An 11,462-nucleotide genomic window follows, 5' to 3' on the forward strand; every position below is an offset into this window, starting at 1 on the left:
CAGTGAAATGGGCAAACAATGTCAAGCAATAAAATTAGCATAAAACCAAAGTGAAAAATATTCACATTTGTGCTTGTTCGCACATATGCACAACAAATACACTCGCGTTAAGGATTACAGCTGCTAGATACAGATATGTTTTAATTTCTGGCACAAATGCTTTTTCTTCTGAGATTAATGTATTTACGCTCATTTTTTCCCCCCTTTTTTAATATTCGGTTTTTGTCGTTCTTTATCCTGTTCTCAGTTTCGTCCCTAAGCACTACATATCTTTGTTTACTGGGGAATGCATTGTGTTGTCATTGCTATAATCCATATATTGTTAAGATAACATTGGCTTTCTGCAGGGAGTAAATCCTCTAGACATTTCAGTGAAAATAGAACTATAACAACAAGACTCTAACCTAAATGCCACTTTGCAGTCACCCAAAGGAATGCCATTCAAATGTTCTCAGTCTCTGTATATGGACTGCTTTACATGCGTGACGTGATACAACTTGACATGAATGTAAATATTACACAAACATAAACTCAACCACTGCTTTTGGTTTTAGCATTTTAGCAACAGCACTTTTAAAACACGTCTGATGGATATCACAAATCAAACGGAATCTAAATTGTTGTGATCGACTGTATTGCGCCTCGTGGAAGGACCAGAAACACAACTGATGATCAAGAACGACTTTACATATTTACTAAACCCATCTGTTCCTGACGTTCATTCTTTACAAAGTCGACTCGTCCATCAAAACGTGGGCGTTTCTGTAGTAACATTATCACTTTAGATAAGGCTTCAATAAACTGGCATGGCTTTTAGGGCTCTCTCCCCTGCCACTCTAATCCAATCTCTGATGTGGAGTCGGTTCATCATTATGAACCGCAGGCATTTTCCATGTCCCTGTGCTCTTGGTTGCACAGGAAGTAATGGATGGCCTTGCCCATGGATCAGCCCAAGGCCTTCGGCTTGCTCTTCAACTGTTTGTCTTCAGGTCGTCTCGAATGGCTCCACACCGGGGTGTTTTGATTTGATTAAATCAGGTTTAAAAGGTTAGATATGGAGAGACACGAGGAGTTTGCCCTTCCCAGTACTATGAGCCAGCTCTCTGCCATTTAGCATTGGGCAGTGGCCAAAGGAAAGTGGAAAACTGAAATGACTTCTCCGCTCCTTTGTGATTTGTACTAATGTCCCCCAGGGATTGAGCAATGACCACTGTGAATTCCCCCAGGACGCCAGCCAGATTGAAACCCCTGCCAACAGATTTGAAAGGATAGCAAATCATTTAAACTCCCCAATGTGCATTAGCATTTTTTTTCATTGCCCGGGCCAGCCTCCACAATATTAAATTGCACTTGATAAAATAAAATAAAAATCTGAGTGTGACAAGAGCTCTTCAACCCCTGAATCAGCAAAGTGAATATTGGAGTGGCCACTAAAATATTAATTATAGTTAAATTCCCTTTGTTTATTCTGTCAGCTTCCCAACAGCCACTTGAGGAGCCTTGCTAACGAAGAAAAGATTTCAGAAAGAAAAGGTTCTGACAGTTTGAAGGGTATTCTGTGGCAGAGTAGTGAAAAATATATACGAATTGCCTTTAGCTGATCCTGTCTGTGACACCAAATTATTACTGCATACAGAAATAGGCCGTGTATTAAAGTCTGCAGAGTGAATCTCACAAGAATCATATCAAAGAGACATCAGAAGTGGAGTCCTACAATCAATAAAGCTATTTTCTTATATTAGGATATATTAATGTTTCAGGATCAATACAAACCTACATATATTTATAGCATGTGATAGAATCTACCAATACTGCAGGGTCCTCAGTGCTCACATACTCCAGGGTTTCTCATCTGTTATTGCGCTTTGGCAGATTGCTGAAGACTGTGTGTGTGTGTGTGTGTGTGTGTGTGTGTGTGTGTGTGTGTGTGTGTGTGTGTGTGTGTGTGTGTGTGTGTGTGTGTGTGTTTGTTCCATGTGATGTTTCTGTCAGATGAAGCTTTGCCCCATAAACAGTCATAACGTCATGGAACCGCAGGCCTTGCACTCCATCCGCCTGGAGACCGATAGAGGGGTTCTTTAACACCGTGCACACCAAAAGCCCAGTGTGAAAGATTTCCCAAAGACACAGTGTCAAAGACTCCTGCTTTTCCCAACAACACACAGAAAAATGAGAATGGAAGAAGTGGGCACGGTGCCAACATCGGGGGGGATTTCCAAAAGAGTGTTGTGGGGGGAGGAGTGGTATGCAGGGCAGTTTCTAGTTCCTCTGCTAACAGTTCGATCCCCTCTCATGAATGGCCCTTTTCTTCCCAATTGCTTAATTGTCTTAGTGAGACAGGCAGGTGGCTGAAAGCCCCGTTTGGCATCTGCTGAGAAGAAAAAGAAAAAGAAAAAAAAACATGCCCATCTACATGGTGTGTGGAAGTGAGCATGGGGGAGGGTCGCAGCTTTAGACATGTTTCATTCTCAAAGCTGCACATCCCCCCCCCTTGGCAGATTTCAAAAAGTTTGGCTTGGATCAAGAGCAAGTTTGTGCTGTTATTGTGTCAGATGTGCTTTACTGAATAAAACATCTTTTGGTATCAGTGCCAGATCAAATACCCTTTCAAAAAGCCATGCCTCTCACCACTGGTGTCTGGTACCATAGCGAGAGCTGTTTTCCTATCCATTTAATAAATAGAAGCTACTGAGTAGTTCCATTTAGCGATGCTGAGCACGGCTTGGATGTATCTACTAAAATGGAAGCTCACAAGTAGGGCGGTAGTGCCAGAGGCGCATCACTACGTGAGACTGTCCCACACAATGATGTTTTACAACTGTTCCCATGGGTGTTCTTTATTATACTGGAGTCCAGACACACACAGCAGCCTGAGGTTTGCTTATAAATGGAGGTACTGTCCATACTATCAATTGTCACTTTTTAAAACACGCAGAGCAGCGGCGATGGTAGACGGAGACACATCCGCATTCATCCACAGGTGAGAAGCTTCTCCCTCCTCAGCATTCGCTCGTACACGTTAAAAGGCTGATTTGCATTTATATTGCCATTCAAGGCTTGTAGTTGTAATTGTAAGGGCTCGGTAGAAGTGCAAAGACACCACACATGCTTTTATGGATAGAGAGAGAAAGAAGAAAAACGAGAGAGAGAGAGAGAGAGAGAGAGAGAGAGAGAGAGAGAGAGAGAGAGAGAGAGAGAGAGAGAGAGACAGAATCCATGTGAAGTGTCCAGTATGAAACTCTTTTTCCCAAGGCCATTGTTATGAATCCTTGGCATGAGAGAGTTAGAACTGGGAGAAAGTGAGAAAGAAATGTGGGCCAAACAAGAGCGGGGAGAGATGGGTAAGTTCATTCAAGTGTAATATTGGTCTGTCCCAGAAACTTCTCGCCAAACACAGGAAAGTCGTTATCAGATCGGCAACCCAATTCCTCAAGTGCCTTCTGCGCTGAGGCACCGCATGCACCTCCGAGGTTCATTCCTAACACAGTCATGCTCGTGAACTGCTTGGCTGGTTTACTAACAAATGTTTCAAGCAGCAATGGAACAACTAACACGACAGGTGGCGTGACAGTCCTGCGCCATGTTTGCATGGGGATCTGCGCAGAAAGCATGGGGACACGGTGTTTCGGGCAAAGAAGGGTCAATGTATGCAAAAGTGTTTTTCACATACAGTTAAGTGCCGAACGCTGCACGGGAGTCGCTATCAGTCTCAGGAGCTCTGTGAGTTTTTCATGGTTTTAAGAATAACTGACACAATGACGCCATCAACTTGCTTACAATCAACTACTGATCTCATAAGGAAAAGAAAAAAAAAAAACTTCATCGAAACCCCCTTTTGGGAAGACACTGGATTAGCACAGAAAAGACGAAGTCATGCCGAAGCCGACACATTTCTTTCAGCCCAGCTGTGCCAGTGTTTGGTCCCCTCAAAGGAAAACATAACACAGTATGATCCAGCAGTATTCCACTTGCAGCACCCCCACAACTAAACACACAGAGTCCCGTGGAGCCGCCTTTACTTGGTTTAGCGAGAAAACATAGCCTGTTGTTCCCTGTGCATTAAACTGCAATTTAGAGGCCCTTAATCCATCCCATAATCTGTCACCAAATAAAATCCTGGGGTTAGAGAGGGCTTCCACTGGCTTCACTATATTAAACAACACTGCATCTAAGCCTTTTCACCAACTTCTGCTACTATTCTTATGTTGTTCTCCGAGCTGAAGTCCCCGAGGGACGGAGAGGTGACAATACCCCGCTGAACAGAGGTGCAGCTGCTAACCCAAACTTCACAGGTGACCCAGTGATCGCAACAGCATCTGGTTGAATTACTTAACACTGCCGCCCAACAGACATGTAATCCGGGATAATGCCCTTTTGCTGAGTGCTCCAATCTGGATAAATTCATCCCAGAGGAATGAGAACTCACAGCAGAGTCTCAGAGAGAGAGAGGAGGAGAGAAGGGGGGAGAGGAGTGGTGGTGGTGGTGGTGGGGGGGGGGGGGGGGGGGGGGGGACGAGAGGGGATGATTGGTTAGTGCTAAAGAAAACTGTAGAGGCTGGGAAGAGGGTCTTCTGGATAAATAATGAAGCTCCGCAGTAAACAGCTTGGTTTTGTTGACAGGCAGACTGACTCCATGGGAGGAAGCCGATCATTGCCTGGTTTTCCAAGAAGACTCAAATCTAATCGTTCTCCTCTCCTAACCTGACCTGATTCCTGACTTTCATCCAAACTGAGGCCTTCATCCAAACTCAGATTTTCACTTACGTTCTGCATTTTAACTTGGGTAGTTCACAAAAAGCAACTGGTCTAAAATACTGTCACATTCGGATGTGAAAATTTGGAAATATATTTATTCTAGAAAGAAAATTAAACATAAACTTGCTTCTTCTTCTTTTTTTTTTTTTTTAACAGTTAGAAGTAACAAATCTTCCTCAATTCAAACACCGGGACTTAGAAGTTCCAGCTGTCCAGCGGCAGCCTCTTAGATTATTTATTCATATGTTTACTTATTACCATAAATATCCGACAGGGCAGTCGGCTCAGAGGGATTACAGTGGGCTTAATCTATCGTGGCACAGAAATGAGCAGGGGTCACAGCGGCTGAGGTGACTTAAGCTGGCTAGCCTTGATGGGACACGCAGCACAAACAAGAAAACAAACTGTGTGCCACCCATCATGAACCAATGGCGTCGCCCGTCACTCACTGTCTGACTCTCCAGCGTACGGCAAGTGGGAAGGTCATAAGACCAGGACGAGGATGCTTTCTTAGCATAAATACATATTCTGTGCCACGCTCGTATCTGGTGAAGCACACAGTCAATGCTCACGGCGAATTTAGATTTTCATCTGTAGCTGTTGTTCACAATATTTGCATTAAACACACAAGTAAAGCTTATGACAGCATGTCAGGAAAAAAAAAAATTGTATACTGTCTTTAACATTTCAATAGGATGGGGATAAATCAATTAATTACCTCTGAGTTATTATAGCCATAATCCATGCATTAGACAGCAGAGTGTCTTGCTTACAAATAACCATTCATAATAATGAGGCTGGAAATTGGTATTTCTGTTTGAGTTGTATTGCGCAGTGTAATGAGCTGTATTTCTTCCCTTCTTTCTACTCCTTTGGAGAAGCGAGAATGATTTCTCCGTCTATAAAAAAAATCCACACATCCAAACATGACATTGGAAAGACATTTAATTATACTTTGGTTGAGAAATATGTATCAAAGCCCGCCGCCCATGAAAAGCGGATTTAGAGTCGTCAGACAGCAGTTAATAGACAGCAGTAAATGAAATAGGGGCTGTTGGGGGTACTAAGACACGCTTTCCAGGACTAAGAAACAGCTTAGTCTGGCTGGGTGGCAAAATCAGGAGTCCTGACACGAGATCTATGAGGGGGTGGGAGATAATGATGGAGACTGAGGGAGAGAGAGAGGAAAGGAGGGGGGGATGTATGAGGCAGAAGATTTGAAGAAGATTGGGATTTCATTCCTGTACTGCAATGCTGCCCCCAGTGGGGGGAAACTGTCACGACAGGCAGTATCCCAAACAGAATGATCAGCACTGACAGTTTGCATACTAATTTCACACGATGTCACTCAGAGAGAGAAATAGTGATAAAACGATACAGACAGACACACGGGGGGAGAGAAAAGGAGAAAGGGACCGTACACTTAACATTGACAACGGGTGATTTTTCTCTGGCACAATCCCTTCAAAGTCTCACACATCCAGCACCAGACTATTCTTAAACTGCCACTCCTCCATTGTGACATTATGCTATCACATGTTCCATCCATTAAAAGCCGGGTAATCAATCACCCTCTAACAGAACAAATTATTGAAAAACAAAACAAACAGCGGGAATGGAAATTGACAAGAAGGAGAGAGAAGTGCCTCTTCTAAAGGTGGGAGTGAAATGAAGAAGCAGGTGAAGAACCCGAGAGGCGTTAGACAGCCTGTAGATTGGACGGGAGGAGGAACAGTGAGGAGGCGCTGTGAGAAAACAGATGAGGTCCTGGACACGTTTGGCCCAAAGTTGACTTTGCTCCAGGAGCCCGTCTCCCAGATCCTCCTGACCCGGCATGTGTCATCTGTCACTCGCTGGAGAGGTGACAGGTGAAGAAAAGCTGCCCTAGATGCGATAACACCACAGTCGGGACAGAGCAGCTCTCTCTCTCCGTCTCCCTGGCTCCAGACCATTTGTTCCTCAAAGTTGAGAGACAAAACAACTGCTTAGTGCCTCTGCGTTTGGACCGACTCTCCCCTCCGTTTTTCCTCCCTCTCCCGCTCATTGTCTCGTTTTCACACTCTTTCTCTCTCGCCGTCTCACCGGATAGCTGCGTCTAAGTACATGACTGTGATGGCCGCTACTCCCCTCTGTCCCCCTGTTCATAAAAACAAGATTGTTTTCCGCAGCTTTCTGCTGACATCGGCTCGACATATAAACAGAGCCGTAATTTGTACAACAACAGTAAGCTTTAGGGAAGCACTTTTTCCTCCCTGGAGGAATGCAAAAAGGAGGAAGGTTGTTATCCCCCGTTTACCTGGCAGGGGAAGCGGCATTTTATATTACGGCAAGAACCAACTGTGCTGAAATGCGCAGCAATCCCATCTCATTCCAGTGCAGCAATAGCCTCATTCCATTTGTTACTATATGAGATGTGGTCTTAACTCTTTTCCAGAGCTGAGGATAAATCTCTAATCATATGGGAAAGAAAATGTGGTGGTTAAAGAATGGAAATGTCAAAGAAAGTGTGCTAAGTATCAATAAACCTTCAGCTTCACTTCATATCCTGTTGTTGCTGTGATTGTTATCCATGATCTACTTTGTGAGAAATGGAAACAAGTTAAAGCAGTGATACCATGAGAAGTCGGCTGTGGACAGAAAACTTAGCAGATGCCTAACGGAGTGGAAAAGAAGAAACTAATGACAAATTATGCATCTCTGAATCACAATAAGCACAGATGGTCCAGAAAGGCTTGACAGTGAAATCAGGAAAACAGCAAAGCAGGAACATCAGGAACAGTAGCATGTGCTGCTCTGTTTGATGTACTCTAATTGTCCCATAACAAAAGAGAGAGAGAGACAGAGAGAGAGAGAGAGAGAGAGAGAGAGAGAGAAAGCTTTCACTGGCCAGACTCCGTCCACTCCACGTCTCAACTTACACACAGCTCTGTGCAACCGTCATAAGACTTACGCAGTCATAGAAAAGCAAAAACATCCACACACGCTAAAGCAAAGCAAAGAGGCATACTGATGGAGATTACAGGCTTTATTGCTCCAGTCATTTTTCAAGATTTTTAGGTTTTTCTATTTTTTATTCTCTTTCAATATAATCTGCTGGAAAATACCTGATCAGCAGATCTTTTTTTTTTTTTTTTTTTTTTTTATGTTTTGTAATTGTTGTACTCTCACTGAAAAGTCCAAATCCACAGCTGGATCCGTTGCTTTAAAGTTCCTTTCCCATCATATCATCAACTTTAAGCTGTCAGGTTCCATACAATATGAAACAAACATGCTTCTCAGTTTAAAACAGACTTTGGTCTTCTCTGCTCTGCTTTTCATCAAAAGATTACAAAACCCCCTGGGTAAAGAGTGCAGTGACACAAACACGGAGAGAGACACACACACACACACACACACACACATATTCAGTCAGTCAGTGCTCTCCTTAGGATGCGGTCCAACATGATGGGGTCAAACTTGGTACGTATTGAGCTGCCGTGTCATTGATCCTGAACCTGCAGAGCAACAACCAGGCCGCGCACGCTGCTGCAAACTCACAAGCAGTCGCAGCCCGATTCAGCCCTCCGTGCAGCCGTCGGTCACACCGGCACCGGTGAAGAAGTGTTCTGCCATCCTTTAACTCATTTCTATTGTTTTCTGAAGACAACCACCTGGTGGCAAACAGGGGAAACAGCTAATCCATCCTCATTCTGTCCACAAACCGGCTGTCTGAGAATAGAAATAACAACAGCAGATACTGTCCAAAGGGCTGAAGTTGCCAAGCTGTATTCATGAGTCTGTCTTTAGAGGCGCTTTATGGTTAACTTTTTCTCTCTCTATTCCTCAGACCAGACGCCCCCCCCCCATCTCCCTGCCCGCCTGTAGTGAGGCTCAATGGGAAAGGGCTGTCAATTCAAAACAATGTGACTCAGGAATGAACGCTTGACTTGACCGGGCCGGGGTTAAAGGGCTTTGTTTGTGCGTGTCAGCGTGTGTGACAGGAATGTCAAGCCCACATAGGAAGTAATTAACTTGGGTCTGAAAGCTATGACAAACTACTGACTGGGGAAAAAACTGAGCAACGGAGGAAGAAAGTACCGGCCGTAACCTCAAGACGGCTGCACCGACTTTCACCTCCATCCTCTCCCGCATCAGACACCACCGCGCACATGAGAGAGCTATATCACAAGCAGTTACAAACACAGATGGCGGCACGAGCTCAGACGTCACCGCAAGAGACTCAGAAACACACAGTTCACAGCCAGCGGGTCACAGAGGCAATGCGAAAATTGCAACTTAATCTAGAAAACTTACCATGTCCGGAGATCCACAGGAGCAGAAGCACCCAAGGGATCATGACTGGGGAGTGGAGAGGACAAAACCTACGAAAAACAGTAGGCGAGTGTGAAATTGAAGTTGGCAGGCACAAACACATGCACGAGATGAGACAGTGCTCCTCTGTGCTGCTGGAGGGGGGATGATGCTACGGTCCCTCAGCGGTGTCTCCTTTTACCAGTGGAAAGGCTGGCTGTCTGTCTTCCGTCCCTCTCCTCTTCTGATTAGACTTCTTCTTCTTCTTCTTCTTCTTCTTCTTCTTCTCTCTCTCTGGGTCTCTTTCTCCCTCTCTGTGTCACTCTTCAGGAGTCGCCGGGTTGTCAGCTGTGCCTCGCGCACTCTCTTGGCGATGATGTGAGCGTGTAGACTTTCTGTGTCTCCGCTGCTGATTCTGAGAATACACACGCTCACTCTCTCTCTCTCTCTCTCGCTCGCACCGCTTCTCTCATTGCCCGTCCATTCTCAGCGCCTTCAGCCCTCACTTGCTTCCCCCTCCCTCCCTCGCTCGCTCACTCTCTCTCTCTCTCTTGCTCCACCACTCACACAGCAGACACAGTCAAGGGAGAGAACTCCACATCCAGACTCCTCCCTCCCTCCCTCCCTCCATCTCTCTCTCTCTCTCTCTGTCTGGGTGGCTGTGGATGAGTGTGAGGCTGGGAGGCTGGGGTCCTCGCTCTGGGAACGGGAGCTGCCATGGGAGAAAACCGAGAGGGTGCAGCGCCAATTAGAATGAGAATAGGAGCGAGACCTCTATAGCTACAAATAACGCAGACGATCACAAACAAAAAAAGAAAGAAAGAAAGGGGGAAAAAGTGCAGTTTCACCCCCTCCTCCCAGTTAAGATCTATGCCGTTTTTGTGGGATGTGCTGGATGGAAGTGAAGTTTGGAATCTGTGAGCTTTTGTAGAGACTGGATAAAGCCCAACATTAGCATGCAAGACCGAGGCAGTGGCATTCATTAGTACCCAATTGTTATTAGGGGAGAATTGTATTCATAGTCACTCACTCAAGGAGTCATGATGCAAGACATCATAAAATGCTCAAATGCACTGCATGCTTACAAACAACTTTTCCTGGTTATGATTGTTAAATATTTATTAGGAGGCTTTTTCGCTTCTATTTCAGGTGAGGTAAAAACCCCTTTGTTTTGAACTACTAGACACTATGTTCTGCTGTAAATTGTCAAATGAATTACCAAACTTTTTGTAGTGAATGTAACTTATTTCCAAGAGGCTTTTGCTTGTTTTAGTTTAACTCAACAATCTCTTCTTTCAATTCAGAATCTTGTTTAGCTGTTTAGTGAACATAGATGACAAAAAACCCGGAAACAAAACAGAAGTACAGAAGCGGTGCCAGCTCCTATTCCTGCTATCATGTTGACATTATGGTGCCCACTGCCTGGATTGAGAGTAACACAAATACCATTCAAACCACAACATGGTCGTCACATCACACGTTTCAGCTGGTGATGTGATAAAACAACATCTAGAGATCTCAAATGACGGAAGCGTTGTAATTAAAGTGACACTTTGTGGAGAGGGAAAATAAAATCTTTAGTCAATTCTCTGAATTTCTGCCAGTTACACTGCAAGGGATGTGTTTATTTGGTGAAATGTCTACATGAGTCCAATCCTGGGATCGCTGCTTTTCAGCTGAAACACTGCGTCCCCATGTCAGCGCCGCCGCATCTGTGCAAACACAGAGGAACTATCAGCCCACCACCCACTCATGCTTCACCAGATTTATAACAAATGAACCCTCCGACTGGATCCAGAGCTCAGTGCACAAACATATTATATTTTTATATAATAAAAATATATTTGTATATAACAAACCATCGAAGTCATTTGTCATATATCATTCTCATGTTTCCACAGAGTTAGAGGAGGATGAGGAAAGAAGAGAGGAAGTGCAAGAAGTTGCTGTGGAACAGTATAGACAAAAACTTTAAAAAAGGCTACACAGGTGCCAATTATCCAGTTTAAAGAATGACAAAAAGCTTGAAAAGAATAGAGAAACATGATACAGAAACCCAGTGTAAAAACAATAAGGAAGATGTGAATAACATTAATAATCCCAGGGGGAAAATCTCTATAAATGCTGCTCTAAATAGATAAATAACATGTATAAGCATAAAAGCCTGACAGTTAATAATTATTTATTTGGAGGTGTTGTGGAGTTTAATGACCACAGGAAAGAACGCTCTCCAGCAGTGCTTTGTGTTGCATTCTGGTGGGATGCTGAAGGTGTTCCTGCTGTGGATCGGTACATCAAGGAGAGAATGAGGAACGTTGCTCAGGATGAAACAGTTTGGACATCTGAATTATTTATTTTATTCCTGAAAATAAAACCAAAATGGATCCTAATTGTGTAATATCTGGTTTTCAAAGTCT

The 11,462-nt window shown here is 44.2% G+C and overlaps 1 protein-coding gene across 1 annotated transcript in view; it reads right to left on the reverse strand.

Moving 5' to 3' along the window:
* Positions 1–9,341, reverse strand: part of kirrel3b (kirre like nephrin family adhesion molecule 3b) — a 153,103-nt gene extending 143,762 nt beyond the window's left edge. The window contains 1 exon segment of the mRNA XM_030108946.1: positions 9,049–9,341. Within this exon segment, the coding sequence (XP_029964806.1) occupies positions 9,049–9,169 (121 nt within the window). The 5' untranslated portion in view covers positions 9,170–9,341.
* Between the last annotated feature and the right edge of the window lie 2,121 nt (positions 9,342–11,462).

This window comes from Salarias fasciatus, chromosome 14 (genome assembly GCF_902148845.1).
Source record: "Salarias fasciatus chromosome 14, fSalaFa1.1, whole genome shotgun sequence".
Taxonomy (NCBI): domain Eukaryota; kingdom Metazoa; phylum Chordata; class Actinopteri; order Blenniiformes; family Blenniidae; genus Salarias; species Salarias fasciatus.